Source organism: Hemicordylus capensis, chromosome 2 (genome assembly GCF_027244095.1).
Source record: "Hemicordylus capensis ecotype Gifberg chromosome 2, rHemCap1.1.pri, whole genome shotgun sequence".
Classification (NCBI taxonomy): domain Eukaryota; kingdom Metazoa; phylum Chordata; class Lepidosauria; order Squamata; family Cordylidae; genus Hemicordylus; species Hemicordylus capensis.
In genome coordinates, this window is record NC_069658.1 from 267675618 (window position 1) to 267691752 (window position 16135).

At 43.0% G+C, this 16135-nt stretch overlaps 1 protein-coding gene across 2 annotated transcripts in view; it reads left to right on the plus strand.

Annotated features, from left to right (window-relative positions):
* Positions 1–9400, plus strand: part of PRKAR2A (protein kinase cAMP-dependent type II regulatory subunit alpha) — a 171262-nt gene extending 161862 nt beyond the window's left edge. For both annotated transcript variants that reach the window (XM_053297417.1, XM_053297416.1), the window contains 2 exons: positions 3738–3876; positions 5800–9400. In XM_053297417.1, coding sequence (XP_053153392.1) covers positions 3738–3876; positions 5800–5933 — 273 coding nt within the window. In that variant the 3' untranslated portion in view covers positions 5934–9400. The remainder of the gene's footprint in view (positions 1–3737; positions 3877–5799) is intronic.
* Positions 9401–16135: the final 6735 nt, after the last annotated feature.

The window sequence follows — 16135 nt, forward strand, 5'->3', positions numbered from 1 at the left end:
AAGGTCCGGGTCGGAACATAGGGAGCAATGTACTCTCTCAGGTAACCTGGTCCCAAGTCATTTAGGGCTTTGAAATCAGCACTTTGAATTGGACCCAGATGTGGATTGGGGCCAGTGCAGCTGACGAAGCACTGGCATCATATGATCAAAACGTCCAGTCCCAGTTAATAATCTTGTTGTCCTATTTCTACCAGCTACAGTTTCTGGACCATTTTCAAAGGCAGCCCCAGATACAAAGCACTGTAGTTCTCTAAGTGAGAGGTTACCAGCGCATGAGTAAATGTGGCCATGTGATCTCTTTCCAGGTAAGGTTGCAGTTGGCGTATCAGCTAAAGGTGTACCAAGCCACAGAGCACTGATCTAAAGTGCTCCAAGCTACAGAGGCCCCTTGAGCCTCTAGCAGCAGTGCTGGAGCGATGATTACCCCCAGACTGTGAACCTGGTCCGTCAGGGAAACTGCAACCCCATCTAGAACAGGCCGAACATCATTCACCTAGGCAGAGGAACCACCGACCAGCAGTACTTCTGTCTTGTCTGGATTTAATCTCAACTTGTTCACCCTCATCCAGTCCATTACTACATATAGGCACTGATTCAGGACAGTCACCGCCTTCCTTGTGTCTAATGAAAAAGAGAGATACAACTGAGTGTCATCTGCATGCTGATGAAACCTTGGGCCAAATCTCCGGATGACTTATCCCAGCGGCTTCATGTAGATTTTAAACGGCATAGTGGAAAGAATAGAACCCTGCGGAAACCCAAATCATAACTGCCAAAGGGTTGAGCAGTAATCCCACAGCAACACCTTTTGGAAATAGGCCTCGAGGTAGGAGCGGAACCATCTCCAAACAGTGCCCCCCCACTCCAGTCAGCCTATCCAAAAGGACCCCATGGTCAATTGTATCGAAAGCCGCTGAGATCCAAGAGAGAATTAACAGGATTGTGCCCTTGGCAGACATTCTTCAGTTCCGGCAGACGTGCCTCAGATACCTTCTAGTCCTATTGTGTTGGATTTTTTTCAGTTAGTGCACTCTGTGTGTATGGACAAGATCCTGGGCAGTGTGCGGGCAACATTGTAATAAAATCTGCCAGGGAGGGTGCAAGCAGATGGTTGGAACCTATAATCAATGTTTCATTAAGGGAAGGGAAGATTACCATGCCTTTTACCATGTGTCTCGGAGGCAATTGTAAGACCATTATTAAAAAAGCCCTCCCTTAATCCCTCCAACCTGGACATCTGTAGGCCTGTTTCCAAAGTTCCTTTTTTGGGCAAGGTGATAGAGTGTGTGGTGACATTCCAGCTGCAGAGGGTCTTGGATAATATGGATTATCTGGACCCTTTTCAGTCTGGCTTCTGTCCTGGATATGGGACCGAAACTGCCTTGGTCACTCTAGTGGATAGCCTACACCAGGAGCTTGACAGGGAGAGTGCATCCCTGTTGGTTCTACTTGGATACTATTGGCCATGGTATCCTTCTGGACTGCCTCTCAGGTATAAGGATTGGAGGTGTTGCTTTGGAGTGGCTTTGATCCTTTCTCAGGGCTCCAGAAAGTGGTGCCCGGGGACTACTGCTCAGCTCCTTGGCCTGCAGGGTTGCACAGGGTTTGGTTTTGTCCCCCATGCTGTTTGACATCTACATGAAACCACTGGGAGAGGTCATCTGGGGACTTGGTCTGAGTTGTCAGCAATGTGCAGATGACACTCAGCTCTGTCTCTCCTTACCACCTGATCTTAGGGAGGCGGTGGATGTCCTGAGTCAGGGGCTGGAGGCAGTGATGGGCTAGATGTGGGCTAATAAACTGAAATTGAATCCAGGCAAGATGGAGGTGCTGCTGGTCAGTAGGAGAGCCAATTGCGATGAAGGGACTCAGTCAGTTCTGAACATAAGAACAGCCCTGCTGGATCAGGTCCAAGGCCCAACTAGTCGAACATCTAGTCCTTCTGGATGGGGTTACAGTTCCCTTGAAAAACCAGGTGCACGGCTTGGGGGTATTGCTGGACCCTGCTCTGCTTTTGGAAGCTCAGATAGAAGCTGTGGTCAGAGGTGCCTTTGCACAGCTTTGGCGAGCGCGCCAGCTACATTCCTTTCTTGAGAAGACAGATCTGGTCACAGTTACCCATGCCTTAATCACATCATGGCTGGATTACTGTAACGCGCTCTATGTGGGGCTGCCCTTGAAGAATATTCGGCTACTGCAGCTAGTGCAAAATGTGGCAACTGGGATTTTATCTGGAGTTGCCCGCTGGGATCATATTACAAACCTAATAGATAAATAGCACAACGTGACTAAATGAACTGGAATTGGAATCATTTAGTCACATTGTGCTATATATCTATTAGGTTTATATATCATGTGGCTTGTGATTGAGTTAGTGGGATCATATTGCACCCATTTTGAAAAAGCTACGTTGCCTGCCAATTTGTCTCCAGGTCCAATTCAAGGTGCTGGTTTTGACCTTTAAAGCCCTTAACAGATTATGCCCGGGATACCTGAGGGACCACCCGCTCCCAAGGGTTTCTATCCGCTTGACGAGGCCGTCAGAGGGCGCTTTGCTCTGCGTGCTGACAATGAGGGAGGCTTGACTGTCATACATGTGGGACAGGGCCTTCTCAGTTATTGCCTGCGGACTTTGGAATGCTCTTCCTATGGGCATCCGCACCTCAGTCTCCATCACAGTTTTTAGAAAGCAAGTGAAATCTGGGTTTTTGCCCAGGCTTTTATGAGTGTTGTATTTGCTGCTGCTGCTACTGCTCTGTATTTTATGATCTCATTTTATATGTGTTTAAAACCTGTTATTAGATTTATAGTTTTATATTCCAGTTTAATATTTTTATTGTGTAACTGTTTTATGGTTTTATATTTTAAATGTTTTGTAAACCGCCTTGAGATTGTTTTAATGAAAGGGTATAAATAAAACAGTAAAAAACAGTATAAAACAGTAAAAACAAAATGTGCTGACGGCCGCAATGTACCTTTTCCAACCATCGGCAAAGCTCTTGTATTTCCTAATGGAGCAGTAATACGATGCATTTAACAAACTATTTGCAAATCTTTCATGCTCTGTCTTCTCTGCAGTATCTTTTTTGTTTTTGAATGAAATCCATCTTCATACTATGCTGCTGTAGAGACATTTTTGAAGTAATAAAGCATCTTGTTAAGTCATACTTGTTTTAAGTAGGCATTCAGGATAATGGAGAGAATTGTGCAAACAGAATACTTGACCGTCCAAAGCCCATCACTGATAGCTGCACTTCTCTGCCAGGAGAACTTACATAAATATATGTGCTTTATATCCTAGCTCTACAGAGCTCTCTAGGCAGCTAACAGCACAGAATTAAATTATAATTATAATTATAATTAATAAAGTAATTTTAGTACAAATTTAAAATCATACAACATTGCAAAAGCCACATAGCAAACAGGAAAATGATTGTTTGTACATTTCATAGCTGGAAAAGCCCTGTTTCTCTTAGGCTTGTAAAATGTTCTCACTTGCTTTTCTTAAAACCACGGATGAAGCTGCCTTGACAGGCCTCTTGCGGGAGGGAGTCCCACCGTAAAGGCATCCTCACAGAAAAGACCCTATATCATTTACCCATTTATCTGATTTCTTGAAAACATGGAATTCAGAGTTGGGTGCCCTCATGAGCCCAGTGCATGTATGGAAAAGCTTTCAACACAAGATTGTGTTGATAAACAAGAGCTGCTTTCAAAGACTACATTTTCTGTTGCAGACCATCACAGGCAAGGATGCAAACCAAGAGGTGGAGATTGCTCGGTGTAAAAAAGGACAGTATTTTGGAGAGCTTGCACTTGTTACCAACAAACCCAGAGCAGCCTCTGCCTATGCGGTTGGGGACGTTAAATGTTTAGGTAAGGATTCCTCCTCTTTCGAGGGTGTATCTCTCCTGGTCAAGTACCATCAAGTGTTGCTCAGTTGCTTCATATCCATAATCTGGCTCAGAAGGGGATATCAACATTGCTTGTGAGAGAGGCAATCTCCTCTTGTATTCATATCTTGTGTCCCTCTCTCTAGAATAAAAAATTGGAATGTGCTGCCCACTCCTTGGAATGTTGGCTTCTATCATGCCTAGGACTGGAATTTGCCAGGCAACGTCTTCTGCAAGTGTTATCAACTTGCACCTTGAGGTGTGCAGTTGGTCCATTGGCTATTGGTTCATGAAAATTGTGGCTTTGGTTTTTATTTATTTTTTAAATCAAATTTCTAGTTACTGTAGGTAGGAAGAAAATCTTGAACCCGGTTATTTCATGATAACATTCCTTGGGAAACCATTCCTGAGTCCTGATTGTGTGCTGAAAGGCAAGTTAATTGTAAGAAATGTAATCTGAGATCTTCTCTTTATTTAAAACACACTGCAAACAACATTTTCTAGTATGCCCTAGGAACTTTTGAGGTAATGCAGCATGTGCCTGGGGCATTTAATCGATTGTCTCTAAACTAACTGGGCCAGCTGTGGTACTCCAGCTCCTGAGTTTTTGCTGGGACTCTCAAAAATGAATAAGAATAAGTTGTCCACCCCTTTGTTTGTGCAAGTGTGTGTTTGGAATACGGAGGGCTTCAGTATGAAAATTCTAAATTGGAATCACAGGTGCCTTGTGGAAGTGGACCACAGACTTTCTCCTTGTTAGCCCCCTTATGCCATATCCCATACTGTTCTCAAATTTCCCCTGACCCAAAGCATCAGCGGGTTACTGAGGGGATGCATGTGGGTTTATTCACAAGCTGGTTTCCAAACTTCCCAATGTGCTTCTAATGTGTTCCTCCAGGGCAGTGTTTCCTCTAACAGGGATTCTCAAAAGTTGTTGACTACAACTCTCAGAATCCTTAGCCAAAGGCCATTGCAGCTGGGGATGCTGGGAGTTGTAGTGAACAACATCTGGGAATCCCTGTTAGAAGGAACACTGCTCCGGGGTATTGCAGGAGCATGGAGGGAGAGGAACCACTTAAATGAAAATGCAATTCTTGACCTTACTTGAAAATATAAAGGGATGTTCTCAGCAGTTGTATAATTCCATTCAAGTATATTGATCTCAGAGATGCCACTCTCTCCACATTTGACTAGCCACTTACTCTGGAGTAAGCTGGAGGAGATTGAATTCAGTCACAGCACTGATGCCTCAGCTTGTATGCTGATTAAAGTTCCCTTGAGAGAGAACATTTTTGAAAAGCATTGGGAAATTTGGAAACCAGTTTAATAAACTTTTTTTGCACTTGTTGGATTTGTTATGATTTTATTCTCCTGTATGGGGCAGCCATCCCCAATATGGTCTATGCCTGCCTTTAGAACAGCCTTGTGGTCCTGGATTGATAGCGACAGCAGACAAAAGTTTGCTGTTTGTGAAAAGTGGCTTCCTGGTGAGTAGCTGGAACAAACCCCTTTGAAATGAACCATTTGGATCACTCAGTGCCACCTCTTTCTGCACATCCCCACCCACCCTGCTGCCACCCGTACAGCTACATAAGTTCTTTTGACCCAACCAGGGCTGCACAACTTTGGCCTCCAGCTGTTGTTGGTCTACAGCTCCCACCATTCCTCCCATTGGCCATTGTGCCTTAAGATTATGGGAGCTGTAGTCCGACAGCAAGAGGGCCAGGGTTGTGCAGCCCTGGGCTAAACCATCCACCTTGTGGTTACTCTTGCATTTCCAGGAGGGAGATCTCCCCAGCTGCTTTCCTGGTTAACTTCTCTTGCCTGTCTCTTTGGATGTGAGGTGTGTTCCCCCTGGAGTCTATATTCATGCATTCCTTTCATATCTCTTTGTGTCTCTATGCAGTTATGGATGTGCAAGCATTTGAGAGATTACTTGGGCCCTGCATGGACATTATGAAGAGGAATATAACACATTACGAGGAGCAGCTGGTGGCGTTGTTTGGTTCTAGCTTGGACCTGACAAATCCAGGCAATTAGGCACAGAGTCCCTTAGTGCCTTCTGAGTTCAAGACACAGAAAAGCCTCCCGTTAGCAACAACGCAGCACCACACAAATGAAAAAAGGACACTACGGGACAGTGGCTGTTGGTGTCGTCTTGGGCATTTTTTAGAAATCTACATAGGTCTCAGCACAGCTGGATGGGTCAAGGCTTGCTCCAGACCCACTTTGCTGCTGAAATTTCATTATTAGACCTAGCTTATTGCTGAGTCTCTTGATCCTCCTTTCACTTTGCTTGGTTCAGAATGGCATGTCTCTCCAACAATTCAAGTGCCTGATACAAAGATGTGGAGCCCTCTTTGTTGTTGTTGTTTTTAAAGAGAAAGAAAGAAAAGAGAGCTTTGTAATTGGTGATTTGGGATAGCAGGTGGGTCTTCCTTCTTTTGGGGACAGCCACCTCCTTACAGTCTGTCTTTTGACACTCCCCCCCTGCACCCCGAACAGAGTATCCATGTCTGCTTTTAATTATGGTGATTTGCTTGGATTTGAAATAGTTGGTAATATTGATGAGGATAGGACAGTGCTGGAGCTAGTGAGGTGGCTAGTTCTGAGCTGCTCCTACCATCTGCTGAATATGGCAGGTGCCACAACCTTGGACGGTTCAAGAGAGAGCTACCCAGACAGTAATGTGCGGTGAAGCAAAATACTGAATTGTGAGCCGTATCTATAATGGCAAGCAATGTTTTTTATATCTTTAAGGCTACGGTGGATTGAGTGGTAGGCCCTAGGATCCAGTGGCCCCAGGTGTGTTGCCGCAGTATTGTTCTCCAAAAGGTTACTTGCCTGTTTCTTCAATGACTGATGTGAGGTCTGATGGGAAACAGCTGCACGTGACCCAAATTCCTGTTCATGAGGATTCTTTATACTCCTAGATTTCGCATGGCACTGCCTCAAGCAGAATCAGTTTTAATGCTCTCTTTTTTAAAAAAAGAAAAAGAGGTTGGTTTTTTTGTAATTTAAAGAATATTTATGTACTAAGGGGCGCTTCCTTCAACTGTAATATTTTACAACATTTAACATGATTAGGTACACAATTTCCAATTGCCAAGTCTATTTGCTAAATCTTTTGAACATTAGCAACATTTTACTCCCAAAGTGAGTGACTTTTTTTTTTAAGGTAAAATGAAAAAAATCTCATTTACTATGGGCAATTGATATGTAGAAGGAGAGATCATTTTTAGCTAAGATTCAGTTGATCGTTCTCTACCTGCAAAGTCAGCAGCATTTTAAAAAGTGTCTGTTTCTATACCATTACTTACCAAAAGTAACATCACAATTAAATTTTATCAAAGTATTAACAAGAATCGAACCTTAAAATAGGTCTCTTTATAGCATTAAAAAGAACATTCTGAAGGCATTGAACCTGTAAGTAGTAACAATAGTAGTCCATTTCACTATCAGTGTTTCTCAGCATGTTATCAACATGTCTGTTTGGGAGAGAGAATTTTTCACTAATTGTGCATTTTTGATTGATAGAATAGGCAAACCTTAGCTCCATTGTGGCCCTGCTATCTTAAGTCTTTCTTCAGACAAGCCAACCAGATTTATTCTGCATCACAGTTGCCAGCCAACTATCTTCATTTATCTTCATTTGTGCATCCTACTACCCCAAGCACTTCTGCATCTGGAACCCTGAAGTCTTTTATCCCTGTCCACTGAAGAGGCCGGGGGAGAGGGAGCCTGGCCAAAACAATTTTGCTTTGTAGTATGTACGATTTATACAAAACTGTATTGTCTCCTTTTGACAACACTTTCTAGAGTTCTGTTTTGTTTGAGAATTCCACATCAGAAAGAACTGACCTGATGAGAGGGAAGGGTGGGGATGTAAAGGGAAGCATGTGCCGAACTCAGAGTGAGATGGGAGGGGCCATGTGGGGACTAATCTTTAGACTTCCTGCAGAAAATAATTTTCTTTACTTTTGTGAAGGCAGACAAATCTAAGGGCTGAATTGCTCAACCTCACATTGGGCTCATCTTTTTAATCTGCGCAAAATTTGTGTTCATCTTTGTGCGTGCAGATGGTGAACTGGTCAAATGAACCACTTTGTCATGAGCACAACTTGGTGGTATTCCAGTCATGACCTGTGCGAGCATTCTGCCCGCACATTTAGCCAGGGCAGATTTTTTTTTGGTCTGTCAGATTTAAACATGAGGCCAATTTTACATTCATGTGGTTTGCCCTTAGCACTGGAAAGAGATCAGCATTACTTCTTAAAAGTAGCCATTTGGGATCTAACAATTTGGTTGTTGTACAATTAAATGATTTGTTGTGCAATATTTAGAGTGGAAGCTAGTTAGAACAATCATGTAGAGATGTATTACTTCCCACCTTCCAATCCAGTTGGGGTCTGGCAACGTTGTCTAGGAGTGGTTCAATTCCATCTTTGAACCTTGGCTGCATGAACCCCATATGGCTTTTATTTAAACATCTCTTAAATATCTTGAATTTTGTTTATTCTCTTGGTATTGCTCTGTGTTAAGGACAAAAGAAATCTTGTTGATACACGTAAGGTAGTCTGCTGTATCTAGCTTTAATAAGAGAACTCAGCAGCAAGGTCACAAACGAGTGATGTCTCTTGAGACTCGTGTCTTTAAACTTTCTGCTTGTCATTTTCAAAGTTGCTGGGAGGATCTTATGGTGTCCTGGTGTTATTTCTTTTAATGTCACAGCACAGGCTTTCAAAATGTATTTTTTAAAACCCTGTCTTTAAAAAAAATCAGCAAGAAAGTGCAGTTTTGCACAAAGAAAAAGGACAACCCCTTTGAATGTCATTTTTTTCCTTTTCAGTTCGTTGTTCTTAACATGTCTATGTAAACCAGTCTTGCCAAAAATACAAATTTTCTGGGTTTTTTCCACTTCAGTTAGCTTTCTGTTGTTGAGTGCTGCCGGTGGTAGTGGGGATCTGTTTCAGTTGCTCCAACCACATGTTTCATTTGAGGAGGCTTCCTCTGTGGTTTCTCCCTATACAGGCTATAGGGCTCTGCTGGACCTTGGTCACCCAGGAGAAAGAATGTCCTTGATCTCTTAGAAGCATGACACACACAGTTACTGAGCCTAGCTGAAGCTAAACCACATGCTACAAATGCTTTCCTCCAGTCACAAAAATAATGTTGATTTTGCGTAAAGATGCTACCTCAAGGCTCCAAGTGGTTTAAATGTGTCTTGCCTGTGAGAATTCCACAAGTAGGTTCTGATAAATTGTTCTGTTGCATTAATACGTTTTTTAAAAAATTTGTTGTAGGGGCTTATTTTAATTCATTTTTACAGCTAGTATTTGATTTTTCAAAAAAGGGTGTGAAGATTTTTTTTTTTTAAAGAGGGATCAGTTCTTGCACTATAGTGTTGCCCAGGATGGGGAGAGAACATCTGCCATATAAGATGCTGATCTCAATCTGATCTGGGGTTTGACTTCACTTCCAACTAATAAAAGCCGACATGCCATGTCCAGCCTTCCTTAGTAGCCTTGTCTGTGAGTGTGCACTTTCTAAAAATGGTTGCAACTAACATAACCCTTTGCATTGCTTACAGACTAGAAGAGGTGATTCAGTTTGTGATGCATTACAGCTGAGAATAGGAATACAGGAAAAAATGTCATAGCTGCATAGTACAAAATCTCACTCCAAGAATTCTGAACAGGTTAACCTTTTTCTAAAAAGTTGAGAAATATTATGTGGTGCAGCCCTTCTAAAATCATGCCAATTCAGACTGCAGGTGGGAAATAAATGCTAATAGTTAACTACTGTTTTTTTTTTTTTTGAAGCACTTTACATGTAGTATTTTGTAGGCCTTATAATAACCCTGTAAGGTAAGTAGTAGCATCCTCATATTGACTCTAGATAGTGATCATCTCTACTTATTAAGCTGGGGCTACATTAGCCATTTCTCGAGCCATTCCTCACTGTGCTGACACTTTTCTCAGTGCTGAGAGGGCCCTTAAAGAGAGATGGAGCCTTCTAAAGAGCTCTTGGAGGAAACCACTGGGAAGGGGTTAAACTTCATAGCATTCTGTACAGGCCTTCCAAGATGGTGCAAGGATTCAAGAGGAGCCCCCAGCACTGGACAAAGGGCATCACTGTACAGTGAGAATTGTTGTCTCTTCATGGTGCCAGAGGGACTGTGCAGAGAGTGTTCAGCTTTGGTTGGAGCATCACACAATCCCAATAAACAATTAGTTAGGGGGCCACGCTTAGGGTTGATGGGGGCTTCCATTGGTTCCTGGGTCTTACAATGGAGAACACTACTCTAGAAAGCTGAGGCTTAAAGGAAATGGTATGTCTAAGGTCACCTATTTGAAGTAATGATAGAAGTAAGATTTGAACCAGGAAAATCCTGGTCCATAGCCCAGTTTCCTAACGCTATATTACATTGGCTCCTTTTGAATGTTCTCAGAGTCAAAAACTTCTTGCACGTGGGAAGCTAGCATCTTGGAGAGCAGGTGCCACGTGATACATATTTCTGAACATATAGTTTTAGTATTGTTTCTAGCCCTCGTGGAGACATTTGGGTAGAGCATGTTTGTTGAAGTGTTGCATTAGAAACCCTCTGGGTAGAGCGTTTCTGTTTTCCAAAAGCTGTGTCCATTTGTTATGCTTTATTTTTCCTGAATGTGTGTTTTCCCAAGGGAAATCCAAAGTTTCCGGTCTTTAAAACGTATGGCTGGAATACACCATACATTGACTTGTGCATGGGTTGCATAATTGCTTATGAACTGCCTGTTTTGAGTGGAGAATCCTAATTTAAGGTTGCAGAATAGTTGAGCTCCTGGTAGCACAGTGCCATTGCAGATGAATGGAGTCATGACACTAAACATACTCTGGTTCTAGAAACTTTGCCTAACATTTCACTAACTATAAACTGGTGGAAGATGCCCCATGTTGGTTATATATAAATTTAAAATCTTTTTTGCTTTTCCACTATAAAGATTCTCAAGGCAGCTTACATCAACATTAAAAATGCAATAATACAAGTCAAGCAGGCAGTGACATTGGCAGCTGCTTGTCTTCTGTTTTTCACTGAATAAGCCTTGATATGGGGGAAGTACTATTGTGTTTGAGGCAGCAGAAAAGGGGAGAAAATAGAACACTGTGTTAAATATCCTCTTATTTGTGCATATGTCAACTATTTTTGAAAAGAGAAGGGGAGGGTATGCAATCTTCATCCGTGAAGATATTCTCCAGTGAACCACCAATAGCTTTCATTCCTTGCCTTTCAGTCATTTTAGGGGTCTTCCCCTGCAGGCCTGGAAAACAAGATGATCCATGAGGAAGATTGCTCTCATCTTACTTTCCTCCCAAGCCTGTAAAGAAAACCAGCCTGAAGCTGCAAGTCCTTAGCAAGGTCTTCAGATGTATTACAGGCTATGTTCGCCTCAGCTGGGAAGAATTTTAAAATGTCAACTTACACAGGTTACTGTAAAGTTGAAACTATTCATTGGAGCAGACAACGGATCAATGGAACAACATTTGTCTAACCTTACTGGGACTACACTTCTGCAATTTGATTCCTTGGCCTGTTGGATATTGAAAAGATCTGAAGTTTAGTTAATTGTGGGGCATCATGGAGCACAAGGATCATAGGAATTTTAAACTAGGAGTGTCAGATAACTGAAACTTGAATAATGGAAATATGGTAGGTCTCTTTCTGCATCTGAAAGTTGTTGCTACCAATATTGCTACAGATAACAGAACTAATCTTTTTTAAAATTTCCTTAGAGGTTGAGATCACATTCTGTGTATCCTTTTCCTAAATTTGTGATTTGCCTTCCAACTCCTCAGTAGGGCATTTCTAGTAGTACAATACTTGTACAATTGTTGCCGGTGGTAAGTTTGAAAAGAAACAAGTTCTAATAAGAACTAATCTGCTTACTTTCTTTTCACTATCCCTACATCTGGACTAAATTTGGTCCAAATTGGTTAGACAGTTCATAAGTTAGCCCACTTGTGCCTCAAATGTTCATGCACTCACCACCTTTATTTGGGGTGGATGACATCATCACAAACTATGTGTTTGAGGTGTTCCTATGTGTCCCTAGAACTGTACCAGATTGGGTCCCAGTTGCACTTCAAATGTCCATGTGCCCGGCATCTTGATCAGGGTGGATGGCATCATTACAAACTACAGTGTTGAGGTGTCACTCTCACTACATTTGTAGTAAATTTGGTTCAAATCGGTTAGGTAGTCCACATCTTAGCCATCATGTGCCTCAAAACATTTATGCATCCTCCATCTTGAATTGGGGTGGATGACATCACAAAAGTATGCCACTGAGGCAGCCCTGTGTTAACCTACAGCTGTAGCAAATTTGGTTTAAAGTGGTTAGGTGGTCCACAAGTTAGCCCACTTGCGTCTCAAAGATTTACGCAACCGCCATCTTGAAATGGGGTGGATGTAACAGGATCACAAACTGCTGTTGAGGTGTCCCTACAACTGTACCCGATTTTGGTTCATATTGGTCCAGGCGTTGCAAAGTTGATGCCGGGCAGTGGCGTGGGGGGGGGACGGGACGACACAGATGGAATGCTGGGTGATCTCATAAGCCTACTGGAAAGTAGACCAGAAAACTGCATTGAGGCAATTGGGACAGCTCCATCACAACTGCGTGTAGGCCTTCAGATACAGTGCTCCACAATATTCCCATCCCTGCTCCCCATCCCATATTGCTGAGGCACTATTGCACTGTTGCTCCCTCCCACTTGGCCATTTATCCCAAGGATTTATTACAGCTCATACCTAAATCTTCACTGGTATTAACCTGAAAAGCTCTTCGTATTGTCTTTTGATCTGACAAGAACATTGTACTTATTCTTTCTGCATGTCAGGTCATACTTCACAGAGAAATATTCAATGGCTAACTGGGACATCTTTCCCAAGGAGACTGGGTGTTCTCTGTAAAGTATCTTGTACTGGCTGTAGTTAAGCGGATAATTTTAATTGGATAGAGTGGTTTAAAGTCTTATGTTTATATAGTAGTAAATTATTGTTTTCCCATAGTTATTGTTCATTGCTGAGATGGGACGGGGGGAAATCCTTGGCTTGCAGGGGTAATATTTCCTGACAAGCGCACGCACACACGATGCATAAGCAAAGGTACAAAATGTTCCAGGTAGGTGGCCCTCAAAGATCAATTCAATAACTGTTCATTGTCATCTCTTTCTATACAGATGGAGACAAGATATATTTATTGACTCTATAATATGTCCTCTTAAGAAATTTAGAATCAAGAACAAAGCTGACTTTAGCTCTAGGAAAGCAAGGATTGGCCTTGCTATGGTGGTGAGAATCCTCCCGTCTCTGTTTATAAAGCAGCATTGGGTTTTATACAGATCCCTGGAAGGAGATAGCAAGAGCCTGCTTTGTGTATAATCTTTTTAATCCCTGTCTTGTTTGTTATATGATCTGGGATTGCCATGTCCCCTGTGATTCCTTTGTGGGTGCAAATAGCACACCAGCCTCTCTTTCCCACGCTTGCATCAGAAGTTAGAAAGCCATAAGGAATCATAATGTGTATAATGTAACTTAGAGGGCACTATGTAGCGGGGAAACCGTTGGTTAATGCACAAGGACTGGAGGAGGATACCAACCTGATCATTTCTTCTTGCATATCTGTCTTTGATCCTTGCCCAATATAAGTGCTCTGTGTTGGTGGCCTAAGCAATTCATTTGTGATAGCAAGGAAGAAATAAAATGCAAGTCAGATGAACAGGGGTTCAAAATGGTTGCAACAGTATAACTCAAACTGGGTCAGTTACTTGTCTAAACCTTGTCAATTCTTTGCCTTCTAGTCACCTTTATTAGTGAGGTCTTTCCTCCAAAGAGCAATTGACAGACAAACCTAGAGGGTCCATTATATTAATCGGAGCTAACTCGTGATGCTTGCTAATATTGACTTTGCGCTCAGAGAGGGGGGACAAAGTTCACATTGCCCAGTAGATGGCAGCCAAACTGTTGAGACTATTCTGTAATAATGGCTCTCTTCCCCTTCCTCCTCTTTCAGTTTTGGGCTAGTAAAAACACACAGCTTAGGAGAAGGATAAAAGAGGAGTCGGGATATGGTTAATTTTTGTAACGGAATATATTGAAAAGAGACTCTGCTGCCTGAACCTGACCTGCATACTTTGGGCCTCGGAAGGGTGGCATTGTGCTGGGTCAACATGGGTGAAAGCCACATTTGGCCCAGTAAGCTCCTTCCTGGGCTTTTGTGCGGGGAGGGGGGCACACTGTACATTGTTGCCTCCAGAGCTAATAGATGGAGTATAAGACCATCAACCATTGGGCTAAGAGCTGCAGCGTGATGTGCTGGTGGTAGGTCTTTAGCCCACCCTGGAAATCAGGAACATTTCCCTAAAATGTAGATATAACCTGGTAGAGGAGAACCCCTGCCCATACTGATGTGACTGTTTTATATAGCACCTGTCTATCTTCAAAGTGCATGGGTGTCCGCAAAGCCTGCAATCCTATACTCACTTAACTGGGACTAAGCCTCATCAAATTCAATGGGGCTGGCTCAATCAGTGTGGGGGGGGGCTGCCTCCCCTTGCCCCCCACCTCCGGATGCCCATGTCAAAGTGCTTCATACACATTAGGTTGACTCCAGAGGTGACTTCTCTCTGGAGAAAGGGAGCCTTTGTATCTAACATACTGTCTCCGACCATGACCAGAATCTTGTAAGGTAGGCCACTAATGTTGCTGTAGAGGACTGAGAATGAAAGGAATATCTTGCAAGTTCATGACAGAAATAGCTGAATTGAGGCCTTGCTGGTTCATAGCTCAATGTTTTAGCCACTACAGCAGCGTGCCAACTTTATGCCTACCCATTATGCTACCAGTGGGTAGCATCCACTGTATCTCTGGGGCGATGTACACCAGCAGAAGACCCTGGCCCCGTGCCTCTTCTTGCCTGAGCCTATCCAAAGCCATGCCTGAGGGTTGGGGGATCTTTAGCAATGGTGTAGGAAGTGGCACAGGGTGCTGCAGGGGAGGGGCTGGGGTGTCTCGGAAACCATGAGGCTCCACATGCAGTTGATCGGATTCTCTTCTCCCCTTGCAGGCAACACCACCACCACCACCACCACATCCAGTGTCATTGCTGAAGGTCCCCTGATTCTCAAAGACAGCTTTTTAAGGGGTTCAGTGGACTTCATAGAGACAAGAGGGTAGCACACGTTTCCATTGGCACTTGTGTTAGCAACTGTGTGGATGCTAGTCTTATAGCTCCAGCTAGCATGAATATGGCCATTTGACTTTAAACTTTTAGTTTCTGTGTGCAAACCAAGTGACTTAATTATCCAGACTTACCTGCCTTCACTCTCTGTCCTGGATCAAAAGATAAGTAAAATTAGTACATTGTTGCTTCTGTTGGCTGCATATGGACACTAGAAAACGCCGCAGTGATGTTTAAAAATTAGTACAATAACCTTTGCACCAAAAATGCATATTCAAAGGAATTGTTGCACAGGGCTGCAAAATTTAGCCAGTTGATTAAACATGTCTTTTGGGCTTAAAGATGCCCATTGATTAACCAAGCAGGAATATTTTTGTTTCTAATACAAATACTTGCATAAACAATTGCAGAGGCATTCCCCTCCTCTGTGTGAGCCAAATGGGAATGCTGCTTCTAGCTTTCCTGCTGTGGTACATGTATTTCATAAAAACATTGCCTCATGTGATGCACAAGGTAACGCTTGAGCACTCGCTGCGTGCATATAAGCCCTGCCAATGCAGCAGTGCTGCAAGGCAGCCCCACTCTATTGTAAGGACTCTGGGCAAGCAACTGCATGCATGGTGCCCAGTGGAACCAATGGGGGTGTCACATGTGGAACTTCATGTTCGGAGCCCTTGAAGTGGAGCAGGGCTACCCTGCAGCACAGCCCTATGGGCAGAGTTTACAGAGGCAGCGCTCAAGTCACCTGCATTCCCTTGTATCTTGTGATCACATGCATACTCATGTAGATTTAATTAAAACCTGAGCAATTTGTGAATAAAAGGTTTTCATCAACCCCAATTTTAAGTGATGACTTACCTGTCTTCACACTCCAGAGGCCCTGGAAAATAAAGTTTGCCTAATTTGAAGGGAGGCCATCTAAGACAATGAAACTACAACTTTGAAGAGATTCTGTATGCAACTATTCGGTCAGCTCAGTTGCCTCAGGCACCTAAATTGCCACCTCCAACTAGAAACAGG